Below are 14,498 nucleotides of genomic sequence, written 5' to 3' on the forward strand. Positions count from 1 at the left end.
AATATATACAGCAATGAAACAAATCAATATTTACAGAAATAAGTTTGATTGAGGCGAAGCTTGTAGATGTAAATACAAACCATATACAATAGCTTTGCTTTCGGTGTTTAAATCCTTATCTATGCACACAGCCAGATTAATTTATACGCTAAATGATCCAATGTTGTTTTTATCTCCAACCTTTGTATTCTAAATTTTGTAACTTTACATGTGTGACAGTTTAGGAACCAATTAAAAAAGAAAAGCCAATGAGGAAAGTGTGTAACAACGAATAGCCTGTCTTAACTGAATGGTAACTGTGTCCGTGTCTGTTGAGTTCTATCCCCTCGGACAGTAGAGAGCAACGCAGAATCTGCAACAACACAAACATGACCAGTCTCTTAATTACAGATTTTGAGTCTTTGAGCTACAGAGAGGGAGAGCAACTTACAAGTTCATATTTTGCTGGAGTTGGTCCAAAAGAAGCCTTTCTTTTTGACAGGAAGATTATCTTTAGTACTGTTATCTCTGTACCCAAATGAGAAATGTCGAGCCAAGAAAGGCTTTGCGAAATAGCTCTTGACGCTAGAACTTGAGACCAGTTTAGGGCTCTTGCCTGCTGCTGCTGCTGCTGCCTCTACCCTGTGGTTGTCATCATCAAACGTTACAAGATCATCGCAATCAAAACCACTGTCCAAAACTCGGTTTCTGAGTCTTTTGTTGTGCCTAGCTTTCAAATCCATCTCCACTCTCAGCGCTTTCTCCGACAGCTTTGCCGTTTTCTTCTCACCCAGAGTGCAGATTGGGCACGAAGGGTCGAATTTATCGATTTCTGGCGTCATCTGCTCTAAACACTCACCATGATACACATGCCCACAGGCTAAAACTGCAGACACAGAGAGCTCGTTGGTCATAAAGATCTTTTGGCTGCTCCACAACGATTTCTCTGACAAGGGTCTAGAGCAGGCACCACAGGTTTGCTGCTGATGATGATTGGACATTCGGTTGGCATGATGGACCATCTTGTCAGGTTCAAGCCCAAAGCAGTCATTATCATAAGACAAAGGGTCGGTGCTGCGAGAAGATGACATCATTTCAGAAAAGGCTTGCAGTGACCAACCTTCAGATGGTCCACTATGAGAAGACTCATCTCTCAAAGGAGTTCCCTGTCTCTCTTCTTCAGTTGCTGAGCTTCTGCTTAGTGAGTTCATTCCACAGATCTGACCATCTGAGACTTGCTTGGATATACGAGGAGGACGCTGTGTCGATGAACTTGCAGGGTGGTAGTAGCTCTGGGTCGAAAGTGGTGACGTTGGGAAGGAAGATGGTTGTGAAGCAAGTGAAAGAGATAATTGTGCAGGAGATGGGTATGAAGGTGCTGCAGATTCTGTTGAATCCTTTTCTTTCTGTGTGAGAGAGATAGAAACGTAAAAGAGAGGTTGCATCAACAAATGTAAAAGTGAAAAGTCAACTAGTGGTAAAACAAGCTTTTTACCTGCTCGAAGACTGTACCCATTGAAGAATTTCTTGGAAAAGAAAGATCTGAAACAATATTCATGTAAGATTATTATTGATAAAACAGATGCATAGGAAAGCCAAGAAAGCAAGCAGACAAAGTCCTATCAATAAACACAGCCACGTCTTTCTTATGCTCATCATGACTCAAAGAGACACATGATTTAACAAGTTCCAAGAGAAAGAAAAAAAAGATACTAAACAAAACAAGCTGAATGTTTTTTTTTACCTGAGGCAGGAGGAGATTTCTGCAACGTATGGGTACGAAAGCTGTCCAAAGGGGAGCAGCCTTGAGATGATACAAAATCAGATTTGATGTCAGAGACATCGTTACGACTAAACCCATCAGACAACCAACTAAGAGAGGTATCTTCACCAGCTACACGGCCTCTGTTATGATTATCCCAGCGGAAACTCCAACTAGGAGAATGCCTCCTCTCAGCAGCAGCGGCTGATGAGTTAGGCAGGAGGACCATTTTGTCACGAGGAGCTACACAACACGCATTCCCCATTATCTGACAACTCACAACTAGTACTAATAAAGCACTATGCAGCGAATGAAACGTGAGCACAACAAGTCCCGCTTCTTGCTACAACCCTAAACCACAAAAATAAATAACAACAAAATTCAGGAATTAAATACAGAACAGCCATGACTAGTAAGCGAATCCGAGATTAAAATTCAGAAACACAAAGAACTTAGTAAATTAAACAGATCCGAGATTAACGGCCAGAAAATATGCAAGCCATGTTCAGGTTACCCAAAATAGAAACCTAAGCCCTAAAAAAATATAAAAAAACAACAATCAAACAGATGCTAAGATTTTGGGTATAGTGAACCTGCTCCCGAAAGTCCTTAACCGTGGCCGGAGAAGACGAAGAGAGAGAGGGAGAGAGAGAGCGACGGGTCTGTTAGAGTGAGAAAGGGAGAGGGGAATACACTGCGATGCTTTGTTCCCTTCGGGAGAGGGAAAGAGACGAAATACGAGTCTTTTCTGACGGCTTATTTCACGCCGTTAAATGGCTTGTGGTGTTGTGACGCCGTCAGAGTTAGCGGAATCCAAGTGACTTACGGTGAGTTGTGCCACGTCACGTTAGAGGACAAAAATAGGGAGGGGCGGACGAATAATGAACCGGCAACTTTTCGAAGTGACGTCGTTATATGGGACCGTTTATAAAAAAAACTATTATAAATTCCTAATTTGCAACTTTTATAATATTCGAGGGGCTAATTTATATCGAAATATAAAACCATGTCACAGTCTCAGTATCTTACAGGATACGCGACATGGAGTTTTGTGAAGCCAACACGGAAGTAAAAGATTCACCGAAGAAAGGGAATATAAAGCCGAAACCATCTCTTCACATTATATTAAGGAATGATTTGGGCCCTTAGGTTACAAAATCTTGAACAACTGAATCACTCACTATTTAAGCCCAGCAAGCGGCCCACTACGGGCTCAAATTAATAACAGAATAAGTATTTAAGGGGGATTTGTGAGGTGATGAAGAATCGAACCCTAACACTAGGTCAAAACCGAACTCTAAATAGAGCAATCAATGACCACTAGCCCGCACGATCTTTTATAACAATCAATAATTTTTATTTAACCTAGCCGATATTAGACGCAGACCATTCACGGCCAATCCTCTCTCTCTCTCCATCTCTGAAGCCAGTGTACCGACTCCGAGTAGCGTAAACCCCAGCGACTGCATCAATGGTCTAGATTCAACCGGATCGTTTCGTGGTTTTATTAGGTATGGCTAGTTTCTGATTCTCCGCTAAAAAAGTTTCAGTTTTTGTTCACTCGTTAAAGAGTTTGCTTTGATTGATTTTATATGCTTGCGACCGTTTTACAGAGACTTGAAATTAGAATCTAATTTTTTCAATGGTAACATGAATTTTCTATAGAATTATGTTGTAATTTCAAAGCTTTGTTTAAGTCACATTGTTTCTTTGTTGATGTTCTGAATATCTAATTGAGATAAAACAACATTCTTCTTGATTTGCTTATTATGTGTTTGTGTATTGTATTGAAGAGGAAGGTGACACTTTGTTGAGTATTTGTAGAAAGACAAATTCAAACATTAAATGGATTTAGACTTCGATGATGAACCTGCTGCACCTACAGGTATAGTTTTTGGATTATTATTTTTCTCTCTTCACTTTTGATTAGTTTCTTTACTTTTGATTGATTTGGCTGAGAACATATGGAGTTTTGGATTTAATAGCTAGGGCCGGTGCAAGGTTTAAGCCGAAAGGGAGACCACAACCCAAGAAGAAGCAAGTCTCTGTCTCAACCTCACAACAGACAACAACACTCTCTTCTGATGCTGCTGCCAAGGAGACAGTACTCTCCACACAAAGCAAAGATTCATCATCATCAACTTATCCCACCAGTTTTGTTTCTTCCCTCAATTAACTTGTGTTTTATATGTTGTCACAAATATATTTTTAAGATGTGTGATTCTGTTTTTTTGCAGATGTTTCAACTTCTGAGACTATTGTTGTCCCTGATGGTCGTGGAACCATTAGTCAATCCACCATGGGAACTATATCTAAAGAGGTAAAAGTGTTTTTTTTTTCCTTCTTTCTACCTTTTGAAATTGCCTTTAGTAGTGTATATGCTTATGGAAAGCTTCGTTTGTTTCTTTTCAGAATTTAGATGTATTCTCAGGAGTTTCTGTTCTTCGTGCTTGTACTAAGGTAAATTCGGAGGGAAAAAGATGCGAGGATGGCACAGAGGCGGCGGCACCTGCATGTCCTGATGACCCTAGAAGACAAGATTCTGCAACGTTTAGAGATTTTGTTACTCATGAAACGGATGAACTTATTAATGCTGAAACTCAAAGGATGCAAACAGGGGTATGTGTGGTGGATGCTCTTTTTTCTAAGCCGGTGTTTCACTTTCTTTTACTTTAAATACAAAACTGATTTTGCAAAGTTTTTAATGTTGACACAGGAAGAAGGAGAAGAATGTCATTGGAACATGGAAACTCTTGATATTGTACAGGAGGAAGGCATGACCAGTGCTTATGGTAATCTTTAAGCACTGAATATATGCATCCATATGCTTTTGATTATCTTTAAATATATCTAGTAACTGAATTTATAATGGTGTACTTGTGTTAGAGCAACATACTGGAAAGTTCCAACCAAAGCCTAGATTGCTCGACACTGTGATTGAAGAAGAACCAGAGTCTCATTACTCTGTTGATGATACAATGGATGCAGCTAACCAGTCTGAGTTTATGGTCAATGAGGAATCAAGAAACGGTGAATTCAACACCGATTCTACATCTCATGGAGATCATCAAGAAGAACATAATATTCCTGAAGTCCCAAGAGAAACGGTAAAAAATATTTTGCTCTTCTTACTGTGTTAAGTTATATGTTTTTTTTTTTTTTTTGATTGGTTCTGGTTTTTAATTTTTTGATCATCAGGCTCCTGGCGTATTGGAACAAGAACATCATGTTGTCCCACCTACTAGTAATAATGATACAGTTATGGGAGAAGGAGAACCACAGTCTAATGAAGCGGAACCATGTACAACTGACAAAAAGGGGAAAAAGAAGAGAGTTCGAAAGAAGAAAACCACTACTAGTGAAGAAGAACCTGAGAAGAAGAAGAAGTTCAAGCATTCAAGTCGTCGGCAGAAAAACAGAACATGTACACTTAGCTGTTAAACATAATGATTCTCTTTCATCAACTGAAACTTATCATCTTAGCATCTGACCAACTGTTTTCATTTTCTTTTTCTTTTTTTTGGCGGTTTAGTGGAGAAGGAATTACTTGAGACCCCGGATGATCAAATCCCAAAGCTGCCTATTAAAGATATGATTCGCCTTGTTCAATACAGAGAAAAGTTGGAGGTAAGAAGAACCACTCTTTATTTATTTATAGTCTCGTCTGAGCTGTGTGGCTGTATCTGTGTTTGCTTGGATCCTAAGCTTTCCTTGATGTTAACATACAGAAAAAAGAAGCAAAGGGAGCTCCTGTTGTGCCGCCGACCCAAGAAAGGTACTAACACTATATTCATCTCAGAGAAGATTGAAAGTAGGTGATGAATGATTATATCAGAATGTTTTTTTTCTTTATCTAACGGACTTCCGTGTTATGCGCAGTAATACACAGGCATCGGAATTTAACAATTATTATTCACAAGGCTTCGACGCAGAAGTGGAAGACGAGTTTGGTATGGAGGAGGGAGAAAATCAAGAAACTTACGTAGTTAAACCGGACTCACCGGTTAACTATCATTCGTACATGAACAAGACTCCCAGAACTCGATGGTCAAAACAAGATACACAACTCTTCTATGAGGTAAAAATAAACTTGACCACACTGATTGTTTTAAATGGCAAGATATTGTTTATTTGTTCATAATAATCACTATAAGATCTTTCTTTTTTTTTGTTTTTGGTTTAGGGAATTCAACAGTTTGGGAGCAATCTATTGATGGTGCAACGACTGTTTCGGTCTCCTGAAAGACCTAAAAGAACGCATCATCAAATCAAACTCAAATTCAAGTTGGAAGAACGCAAGAATCCATTGAAGCTTGATGATGCTTTATCAACTCGATCGAAAGGTGAGAGATCCTTTCTTTCTGTCTCTATATCTTACTCAATTTTTAGTTTCTAGGTTGAGTCATGGAAGAACTTAGCAAGTTTTGTGTGTTTTTCTTCTTCATGCAGATCTTTCTCTTTATCATAATGTGCTTAAGGACCTTGAGGAAGAAGCTGCGGCTAAAAAGGAAGGAGAAGAGGAGGAAGAGGAAGAAGGAGAAGGAGAAGAAGCTGGAGAAGAGGCAGAGACAACTACTGATGGTCCAGAGAATGTAAGCATTCGTTATATTTTTCTTCAAGTTGCCGCCAAAATCTGTTAATTAACTAAAGGTCAAACGATGTCGTTTTGTGTGTGTGTAGGAGGAACCGACGAAGACTGAGGAGACTGAGCGAGCTGGTGATGGAGTAACTGGAGTTAAGGAATCAGACGGTGGAGATGAATGTGACGATAACGAGGGAGATGATGATGATTTTTGGAATTCTTATAAAAGTGAAATGTAATGATTTTATAAACAGATCAGTCTTGCTCTCATACTAGAACACAATAATAATATTTAGTATTCTTTTCGATTTAGATCAAATTTTTTTATCAAAGTTTGTTTTAGCATATGAGAATACACGTCTAATGTAAAAAAAAATCATTATATAATTTCCATTTTTCGAATTTGAACATCTGACTTCTTAATTTTTTTTTAACAAACATCTGACTTCCCTCCGTTCCTAAATGTAGGATGTTTTAAAGAATTTTGATGTTCCAATATATAAGATGTTTTCACTTTTCTAGATAACTTTTACTTTATTAAAAACTGTGTGACCAATCATATTTAACAATCTATTTTATAATTGGTTGAATACCATTAATTTAGAGTCTAACTCTGTTTTCTAGATAAAAAGTGATTTTGTCTTAATATATGTGTTTTTACCTAAACATCTTATATTTAGGAACAGAGGGAGAGGGAGTACTATAAGTTTATGCTTAATCCGTCACGTTTAGACAAGCAGTTGTATTAGTTAAGGAATATTTTGGGGGAAAACAATTAAAAATCCGACAACAAGTGGCCAAGGACTGTTGACTCATCGTGTACTGCTCCGTTTTGTCGGCGAAATTCTCACTGATATTTTTTCTTTAATTCTTTTGTAACATTGTATACAGTGTGCTTCCCTGATTACGACGTTACAGCCTACTGAAGGTAGACCTGTTAAAATTTTCACGTAAAGTCGTTAACGACCGCAGATCTTCGTCGGCTGGTGACAAAAAGCGAATCTCTTGTTCTACTGCTTCTTCACGCCTATATTTTTTTATTAATTTATAAGCACGCCCCAGTCTTATGCCAACATTTATTTTCAACCCACATACTAAAATTTCTGACAGAATTAACCACGGTTTCTACATTTAATGCCCCAACCTACGGAACCTTCAACCAAATATGTTGTTGACTTGTTGTTGGGTGGTACATAATCTTCAAGCCATGCATATTATTCAGCCACAACTAATTTTTAAAGTAATAATTATTGAATTTATAATCTTAAAAATTAGAAGTCAGACAAAAAAAAATTAAACTAAGAAAAGAATATATATTTTGAAACAAATCTGATATACAATATTTTAGTTTTAAGATATTTAATTCAAATCCAAAGATAATTAACTAAATATCCAATTGAAGTATGGATTTGAAGATTTAATCCTTAATAAGAGAACAGGAAGGGGCAAAGAAAAGTATGGGGTTCACAATAGGAAGCGAGTGTAAATAACAGAGGTGTCAGGTCAATAAAAAATTAGATTTTTTTTTTATTTTCTTTTTCTAGAAAGAAATTAAAGAAACATAAAAGCAAAAAAGAAATAGTCCAGAGGGTTGGTCCGAATTATACTCTCCACTTTTACCTCTGAAATTTTGTTTTCCTTCTCTTTTTTTTTTTTGCGAAACTTGAGGGGTTTCTCTTAGTTAATGGGAGAGGAAGATTAGATTCGGCAAGATTAGGGTTGGTGGATTGATTCGTGGATCAGCCATTCGAGCCAGAGTTTGTTTTTTTGTTGCTTCTTCAGTTAGTGTAAAGGAATCTTTCAGATGTCAGGTCCTGTTGATCGATTCGCAATACCATGTAAGTGTGTGTAATCAGATCTGTCGATTTGCTTTTCACTAATGTAAATTCGTTTCTGGGTATTTAGGATTATGCTGCTTAAGAGCCTCAATTTTAAGAAAGTAGGTTGATTTCAGCTGTTTGTTGTTGTCGATTTGGTTTCTAGGGTTTCACTGATTAGGATCGAAATAATGTGATTTCGTTTCTGTGTATTTAGGCCTTTACTGTTTAGAAGCCTCAATTTTCATAAATTAGATTAATTTTAGCTGTTTGTTGTTGTCGATTTGCTTCCTAGAGTTTCACTGATTAGGATCGAATAAATGTAATTTCGTTTCTGGGTAATTAGTGTTATGCTGTTTACAAATCTCAGTTTCTAGAAATCAGCTGTTTGTTTGTTTTTTTGATGAAATTTAAAAAAAAAAAATTAAAAATCGATACTTTTGATCAGGTTTCGAGGGACTGTTAAGCAGCGACGAGAAGAAAGAGCGAAAGTCCGACTTCGAGATCTCAGAAGACGAGAGGAGGACGCGAATCGGCTCCTTGAAGAAGAAGGCCATCAACGCCTCCACCAAGTTCAAACACTCGCTCAAGAAGAAGAAGCGGCGCAAAAACGAAGGAGGAGGCCGAGTCAGCTCAGTCTCCATCGAAGACGTCCGCGACGTCGAGGAGCTTCAAGCCGTCGACGAGTTCAGACAATCTTTGGTCATGGAGGAGCTCCTCCCTTCCAAACACGACGACTACCACATGATGCTCCGGTTCTTGAAAGCGAGGAAGTTCGACGTGGAGAAAGCAAGAGCAATGTGGGCTGATATGATCCAGTGGAGGAAAGAGTTCGGCACCGACACGATCATCCACGACTTCGAGTTCGAGGAGATCGACGACGTCTTGAGATACTACCCGCACGGTTACCACAGCGTGGATAAAGAAGGGAGGCCCGTGTATATCGAGAGGCTCGGGAAAGTTGATCCCAACAAGCTGATGCAGGTCACGACGGTCGATAGGTACCTTAGGTATCACGTCAAGGAGTTCGAGAGGAGTTTTATGATCAAGTTCCCCGCATGCACGATCGCTGCCAAGAAGCATATCGACTCGAGCACGACGATTTTGGACGTGCAGGGAGTGGGGCTTAAGAATTTTAGCAAGTCTGCGAGGGAGCTTGTGACTCGGTTGCAGAAGATTGATGGAGATAACTATCCTGAGACTCTCCACCAGATGTTTATCATCAATGCGGGAGCCGGGTTCCGCATACTGTGGAGCACTCTCAAGACCTTCCTTGACCCAAAAACAACTTCTAAGATTCATGTAAGTTGTTAAACTACATTTTAAAGGAGGCTTCTGGTATTTAATCTTGAACTGTTTTGTATTGTGATGTTAGGTGCTTGGATACAAGTATCAGAGCAAATTGCTAGAGGTTATCGATTCCAGGTATGTAACTTTGATTCTTTTTTGTGTTTTTTTTTTTTGGTTACATTGTAATGTTATCTTTTCATTTTGGTTACAGCGAGTTGCCTGAGTTTTTGGGTGGTACATGTACTTGCGCTGATCAGGGAGGTTGTATGCTTTCTGATAAAGGGCCTTGGAAAAATCCTGATATTTTGAAGGTTACTTACTTGTTACACACTTCCAAGCTTTTCATATTAATCATATGTTTATTTATAATTTCAAGTTAATGAAACAAATGGGTTGTTATTATGACTTGTACAGATGGTTCTACACGGGGGAGCTCACCGAGCGAAGCAGGTGGTGAAAGTTCTGAACAGCGAGGGGAAAGTCATTGCGTATGCAAAGCCATCTTATCCATGGATAAAGGGAAGCGACACTTCGACAGCAGAATCAGGTTCTGAAGCTGAAGATGTCGTTGCGTCTCCAAAGGCGGTAAAGAGTTATTCTCATCTCCGCTTGACCCCTGTTCGCGAAGAGGTATTGATTTTTTTAAAAAGGCACTTTCTCTCTCTCTATCTTCTTCTTATGTAGTTTTTGTAGAGATTACTTTTGCTAGTTCTGTGGTTACTGAATCTTGCTATTGCAGGCAAAGGTTGGCGGCTCTGGTGAAACGAGCTTTGCCGGTAGTTTGGCAGGTTATGACGAGTATGTTCCAATGGTTGACAAAGCTGTTGACGCCACCTGGAAGGTTAAACCCACCACCATCAACAGGGTTCAATCCAAAGGTAACTTTCGTATGATTTTTAAGTGAAAAGAAAGGTTCCAGTTTTGGCATCAAACAATTGAGTTTCTTTTGGCAGGAGTTCTTGTTACTACAAATGTCCCAAAGGAGCATGAGAGTTTCAGTGCTCGTGTCTTTGTATTTTTCATGGCGATTGTGATGGCGATTCTCACATTCTTCCGCACACTATCAGACCGTGTTGTGACCAAGCAGCAGCTTCCTGCTCCGCCGCAAATAGAAGGAAACACTGCCGCTAGAGAGGAGGAAGCTGAGCTTCTGAATTCGGTGCTGAAGAAATTAACGGAACTTGAGGAGAAAATAGGAGCGCTGCAGGCAAAGCCGAATGAGATGCCTTCCGAGAAAGAAGAACTGCTTAACGCAGCTGTTTGCCGCGTAGACGCGCTTGAAGCCGAGCTCATAGCCACGAAAAAGGTAAAAAAATTGAATTACCCTATATACCATGTTCAAACGAAACTAGAACCTCCTCAAACGTGTTGTCTAAAAAACGGTTTCTTGTTTTGGGAGAGACAGGCTCTATATGAAGCTCTGATGAGGCAAGAAGAATTACTGGCTTACATTGATCGTCAAGAGTTTGCTCAGTCCCAGGTCGGTTCTTTTGAATGTTAATTCATTCATATTCTGTCTGTTATGGCAACCCCCCCTATTCTCATCATCAATTTGTTTTTTGTTTGTAGAAGAAGAAGAAGAGGAAGCACATGTTCTGTTTTTAAAAGAAGAAGCGTCTATATCTATGTATCTGCCTTCTCTTTTTCTCTCTTCCTTTGTAGATTTTCGTTTATAAAGATGAGGAACAGAAGAACAAGTGTTTCATTAAAAAAACAAAAACACGTTTTCGTCTCATTTTATGTTCGAATTAATTTAAAGAGAGGTGAGTTCTTTCTCTTTTATGATGATGATGATGACAAGTTGGTCTTTCTAAGTGTTAAAAACTGAAATGACCTGAACCAAACCAGAACAAACTTTTTTTGAGTTAATTCAGTAATATTTGTGTGGAACCAAACTAATCAAAAAACAAACTATTTGAAGTGAAGGCCTAATGATGAAGATGACAAGTTGGTTTTTATAAGTTTATTTTTTTTGAAAAAATATTATAAGTTTAACAAGAAAAAATATTATTAATTTTTAAAGAGAAACAATTACACAAAAAGGGAGATTGGAGTCTCTTTGAACAACAACAATGCAAATCAAGACTTCGTCATTATATATATATCTTCTCCAGTAATCCATTTTGTAGAAAACGGAAATGTAGTTTAGGAGGCTGAAGGAGTCTTTCAGAAAAAACAGAACTGAAAATTCAAAAGAAAAAAAAGTAGATCATTATTTATAAAGCAATTAAAAGAGTATGTAATATTCTTAAGGTGTGATTAATATGTTACCTTTCTCTTCTTCTTCTTTTTCTTCTCGATGTAAGCCATTATCTCATGTTGCCTCGTCATCGTCTCGTCTAGCGCCTAAAAAACAGAGCAATTTTTACAAAACAGAACAAGAAAGTAATGAGGGGGAGAGAGAGAGAGCTTTCTTCACACCTTCTTGGTTTCAGACAACTGAAGCTCGAGCTGTTCAACACGACGAAGCGCAGCGTCAAGAACCTTCTCCCTCTCCATAGAAATAGCAGCCTGAGCAGCATCCATGGATTTGCATTTCTCCTCGAGATCCGTCATCTTCTTGACCATCGCCATATACTCCTGCGTCGGCATTACCGTCACTCCCTCCGGGTACACAACATACGCCGCTGTGAGCTTCCTCGGCGTGTTCTTGCTTAGCCTCATCACTCCCACTATCCCCATCAGCAACGCCATCACTCCACCGTATAAGTACCCTTTCCTCTCCACCACAGCCGGTTGCAACAAATCTAAAAAAATTTCAAAAGTTTCACCGGTTTAATCAAAGTTGTAACCGAAACCCGGTTTAAGCTAAACCGAAACACTTGAAAACCTTTAGGCTCGTCGGGAACAACAATATTCTTGGCCTTTTGAAGCTCTGTAGGATGATAAGCACCAATATCCACGGTCTTGTCGATGAACTTCTCATTCTCCTCCGCAGCAGAGTTCTTCTTGTAAGTCTCTTCTGGTTCGAATGGTTCGCGTTTCTACGAGTTATTTCAAAGAGGTTTTTATATATTAAAAAAAGGTTAGATACCGAAAATTATCAAACCATATCTGAGAAAAAATTTCAAAAAAAATACCTCTGTTACGTTCATAGAGACTGTAATGGTCTTTTCCTCGATCCCTGACAAGCTCTTCCTCGGGCATCTACCTTCACCGTTCTGAACCAACTGTTGTTTTATATATATGATGAGTCAGAAGATGTATTGCAATATATTTAAAACGAATTAGTTTTTTTTTTTTTAAACGAATAATTCATCTGTTTTTCGTTTTATAAAAATGTTTTGGTTCTCTAGAACTACCTTGAAGATGTCGGGGTCGTTCCATGGACCTTTGTCTGAACGCATACATCCACCTTTGTCTGCGCATGTGCACTTACCACCCAAGAACTCAGGCAGTTCACTAAAAACATACAATGAGTAGAATAGAGTTTCTTTAATTTGATAAAGCAAAAGTTTCAAAGGTCACATGTAAAAGAGTTATCAAGTTCTCACTTGGCGTCAATGATCTCCAGCAGTTTGCTTTGGTATTTGTTACCAAGAACCTGCCATTAATCAACATAAATAATTTGTTTTTATTTAACTAATTTATAGAAGAAGAAGAAAAACACAAAGTAGAGTCTTAAGAAATCATTCAAGTGAAAAGGAAAGCTTACATGAATCTTGGCGGTAGTTTTTGGTCAAGGAAAAATTTCACTCCATTCCACACAAGCCTAAACCCAATAACCAGCATTATGATGAACATACGGTTCAGAGTCTACAATGAAATACAAACACAAAGAAGTCATGATTATGTATCAAAAACCATTAGTCACTTCTAGAAGAAGAAGAAAAAAAGGCACAAAAATGAACCTCAGGGTAGTTATCGTTGTCGATTTTCTGAATACTCTGGAGAAGATCCTTTGCAGCTTTGTTGAAATTATTAAGCCCCTCAAATGAAAAAAAAACAATTAAAGAAACCACCTTACAGAGATTATATATATATATATATATATATAAATATATATATAGCCTTATTTTAAGCACATACCACGCCTTGAACATCCAAGATCGTTGTGCTTGATCAATGTGTCTCTAGCAGCAATAGAACAAGCAGGGAACTTGACGTTGAAAGTCTTCTCAAACTCTTTCACGTGGTACTTCACGTACCTATCGATTGTGGTCACTTTCATCAGCTTCGTGGCATCAACTTGGCCTAGCCTCTCGATGTAGACAGGTCTTCCTTCTCTTGTCAACACCATGATACCCTTGTGGATAAACTTAACCACTTCATCGATCTCTTGAAAATCAAAGTCCTTGAACAATAGAAAGATAGACACACTTTAGAGAAGAAAGACACAAAACGAGAGAGTAGAGAAAAGACAGGCGTTACCTCCATGATGGTGTCTGCGCCATAGTCTTTCCTCCAGTTAAGCATAATCGGACCACATTTGCTTGGCCTTTTCGATATCGAACTTTCTTGCCCTCAAGAACCTAAGCATCATGTGATGATCATCGTGTTTCGAAGGAAGCAGCTCCTCATAAATAAGAGCTGACGGAAAGCATCAACCTGTCGCAACTCCTCTGTATCGATTTCGTCGACGATTGAGACGCACCTCACACGGCTATGCCTTCTCGACCTCTCTTGGTCATTGAGTGCTTAAACTTGTTCGTCGCATTTATTGCCTCTCTTTAGAGAACAGAGCTTTGTCAATCTCTTGTCATCTTCTGAGATCTCAACCATTGTTTCAGTCATGACTAAAGTTCCGGTTGAATCAATAGCAGTTTAATAAAATAATATATATAAACTCTGTTACGTTGATGGCTTACGATCAAAACGGTGAAAGAAAGGAAAAGAAACTCATTTAGCATATGTTACGTTCATCCCAAACATTACAAAAAACAATCTTTCTAAGCTTATGAGGATTAATATAAACCAGTTGCACAAAAAAGAGGATTAATATAAACCAAAAACTATCTCACGTTTTGTGGTGATTAGAGACTGAAAATCGAAGGAAAATATGTATTATATGTTTCGAAATTTGATTCAAGAAGCTTGAGATTCAAAAGGTTTAGATGAGAAAGAAGAA

General features: G+C 38.5%; 3 protein-coding genes and 1 pseudogene across 6 annotated transcripts; 2 read left to right on the top strand and 2 right to left on the bottom strand.

Moving 5' to 3' along the window:
• Nucleotides 1-29: 29 nt before the first annotated feature.
• Nucleotides 30-2,513, bottom strand: LOC108822449 (uncharacterized). Its single transcript, XM_056993124.1, has 5 exons — nt 2,335-2,513; nt 1,724-2,092; nt 1,475-1,521; nt 431-1,385; nt 30-352 (listed from the first exon to the last, which is right to left on the bottom strand). Exons 2-4 carry the CDS (start codon nt 2,004-2,006, stop codon nt 435-437), a joined length of 1,281 nt encoding a protein of 426 aa, XP_056849104.1. The 5' UTR covers nt 2,007-2,092; nt 2,335-2,513; the 3' UTR covers nt 30-352; nt 431-434.
• Nucleotides 2,514-3,013: 500 nt separating this feature from the next.
• Nucleotides 3,014-6,655, top strand: LOC130494480 (uncharacterized). Of its 3 annotated transcripts, none has more exons than XM_056993120.1 (14): nt 3,014-3,252; nt 3,535-3,626; nt 3,727-3,894; nt 3,979-4,061; nt 4,154-4,360; nt 4,458-4,533; nt 4,628-4,848; nt 4,940-5,165; nt 5,274-5,368; nt 5,470-5,516; nt 5,621-5,819; nt 5,925-6,084; nt 6,191-6,333; nt 6,422-6,655. In XM_056993120.1, the coding sequence occupies exons 2-14, from the start codon at nt 3,587-3,589 to the stop codon at nt 6,560-6,562; spliced, it is 1,806 nt and encodes a 601-aa protein (XP_056849100.1). In that variant the 5' UTR covers nt 3,014-3,252; nt 3,535-3,586; the 3' UTR covers nt 6,563-6,655. The 3 variants fall into 3 exon arrangements, with proteins under 3 accessions (XP_056849100.1, XP_056849102.1, XP_056849101.1); XM_056993122.1 differs by having other exon boundaries at nt 4,202-4,360; XM_056993121.1 differs by having other exon boundaries at nt 3,566-3,626.
• Nucleotides 6,656-7,902: 1,247 nt separating this feature from the next.
• Nucleotides 7,903-11,207, top strand: LOC108822685 (phosphatidylinositol/phosphatidylcholine transfer protein SFH6). Of its 2 annotated transcripts, none has more exons than XM_018595826.2 (9): nt 7,903-8,161; nt 8,589-9,442; nt 9,516-9,565; nt 9,642-9,741; nt 9,845-10,060; nt 10,170-10,308; nt 10,384-10,736; nt 10,836-10,910; nt 11,000-11,207. In XM_018595826.2, the coding sequence occupies exons 1-9, from the start codon at nt 8,128-8,130 to the stop codon at nt 11,033-11,035; spliced, it is 1,857 nt and encodes a 618-aa protein (XP_018451328.1). In that variant the 5' UTR covers nt 7,903-8,127; the 3' UTR covers nt 11,036-11,207. The 2 variants fall into 2 exon arrangements, with proteins under 2 accessions (XP_018451328.1, XP_018451329.1); XM_018595827.2 differs by having other exon boundaries at nt 11,003-11,207.
• A 158-nt stretch (nt 11,208-11,365) lies between these two features.
• On the bottom strand, nt 11,366-14,164 carry LOC130499163 (phosphatidylinositol/phosphatidylcholine transfer protein SFH2-like; annotated as a pseudogene).
• Between the last annotated feature and the right edge of the window lie 334 nt (nt 14,165-14,498).

Source organism: Raphanus sativus, chromosome 8 (genome assembly GCF_000801105.2).
Source record: "Raphanus sativus cultivar WK10039 chromosome 8, ASM80110v3, whole genome shotgun sequence".
Lineage (NCBI taxonomy): Eukaryota > Viridiplantae > Streptophyta > Magnoliopsida > Brassicales > Brassicaceae > Raphanus > Raphanus sativus.

What these genes read in the sequence shown, in the direction of transcription:
- LOC108822449 (XM_056993124.1), bottom strand. Translation starts at nt 2,006, where the DNA reads ATGGGGAATGCGTGTTGTGTAGCTCCTCGTGACAAAATGGTCCTCCTG. An exon ending in GAAATCTCCTCCTGCCTCAG is followed by an intron (nt 1,522 to 1,723) that starts GTAAAAAAAAAC and finishes ATATTGTTTCAG; the next exon opens with ATCTTTCTTTTCCAAGAAAT. An exon ending in TGGGTACAGTCTTCGAGCAG is followed by an intron (nt 1,386 to 1,474) that starts GTAAAAAGCTTG and finishes TCTCTCACACAG; the next exon opens with AAAGAAAAGGATTCAACAGA.
- LOC130494480 (XM_056993120.1), top strand. Translation starts at nt 3,587, where the DNA reads ATGGATTTAGACTTCGATGATGAACCTGCTGCACCTACAG. An exon ending in TGAACCTGCTGCACCTACAG is followed by an intron (nt 3,627 to 3,726) that starts GTATAGTTTTTG and finishes TGGATTTAATAG; the next exon opens with CTAGGGCCGGTGCAAGGTTT. An exon ending in AGGCATGACCAGTGCTTATG is followed by an intron (nt 4,534 to 4,627) that starts GTAATCTTTAAG and finishes TACTTGTGTTAG; the next exon opens with AGCAACATACTGGAAAGTTC.
- LOC108822685 (XM_018595826.2), top strand. Translation starts at nt 8,128, where the DNA reads ATGTCAGGTCCTGTTGATCGATTCGCAATACCAT. An exon ending in CTAGAGGTTATCGATTCCAG is followed by an intron (nt 9,566 to 9,641) that starts GTATGTAACTTT and finishes TTTTGGTTACAG; the next exon opens with CGAGTTGCCTGAGTTTTTGG. An exon ending in AGCTCATAGCCACGAAAAAG is followed by an intron (nt 10,737 to 10,835) that starts GTAAAAAAATTG and finishes TGGGAGAGACAG; the next exon opens with GCTCTATATGAAGCTCTGAT.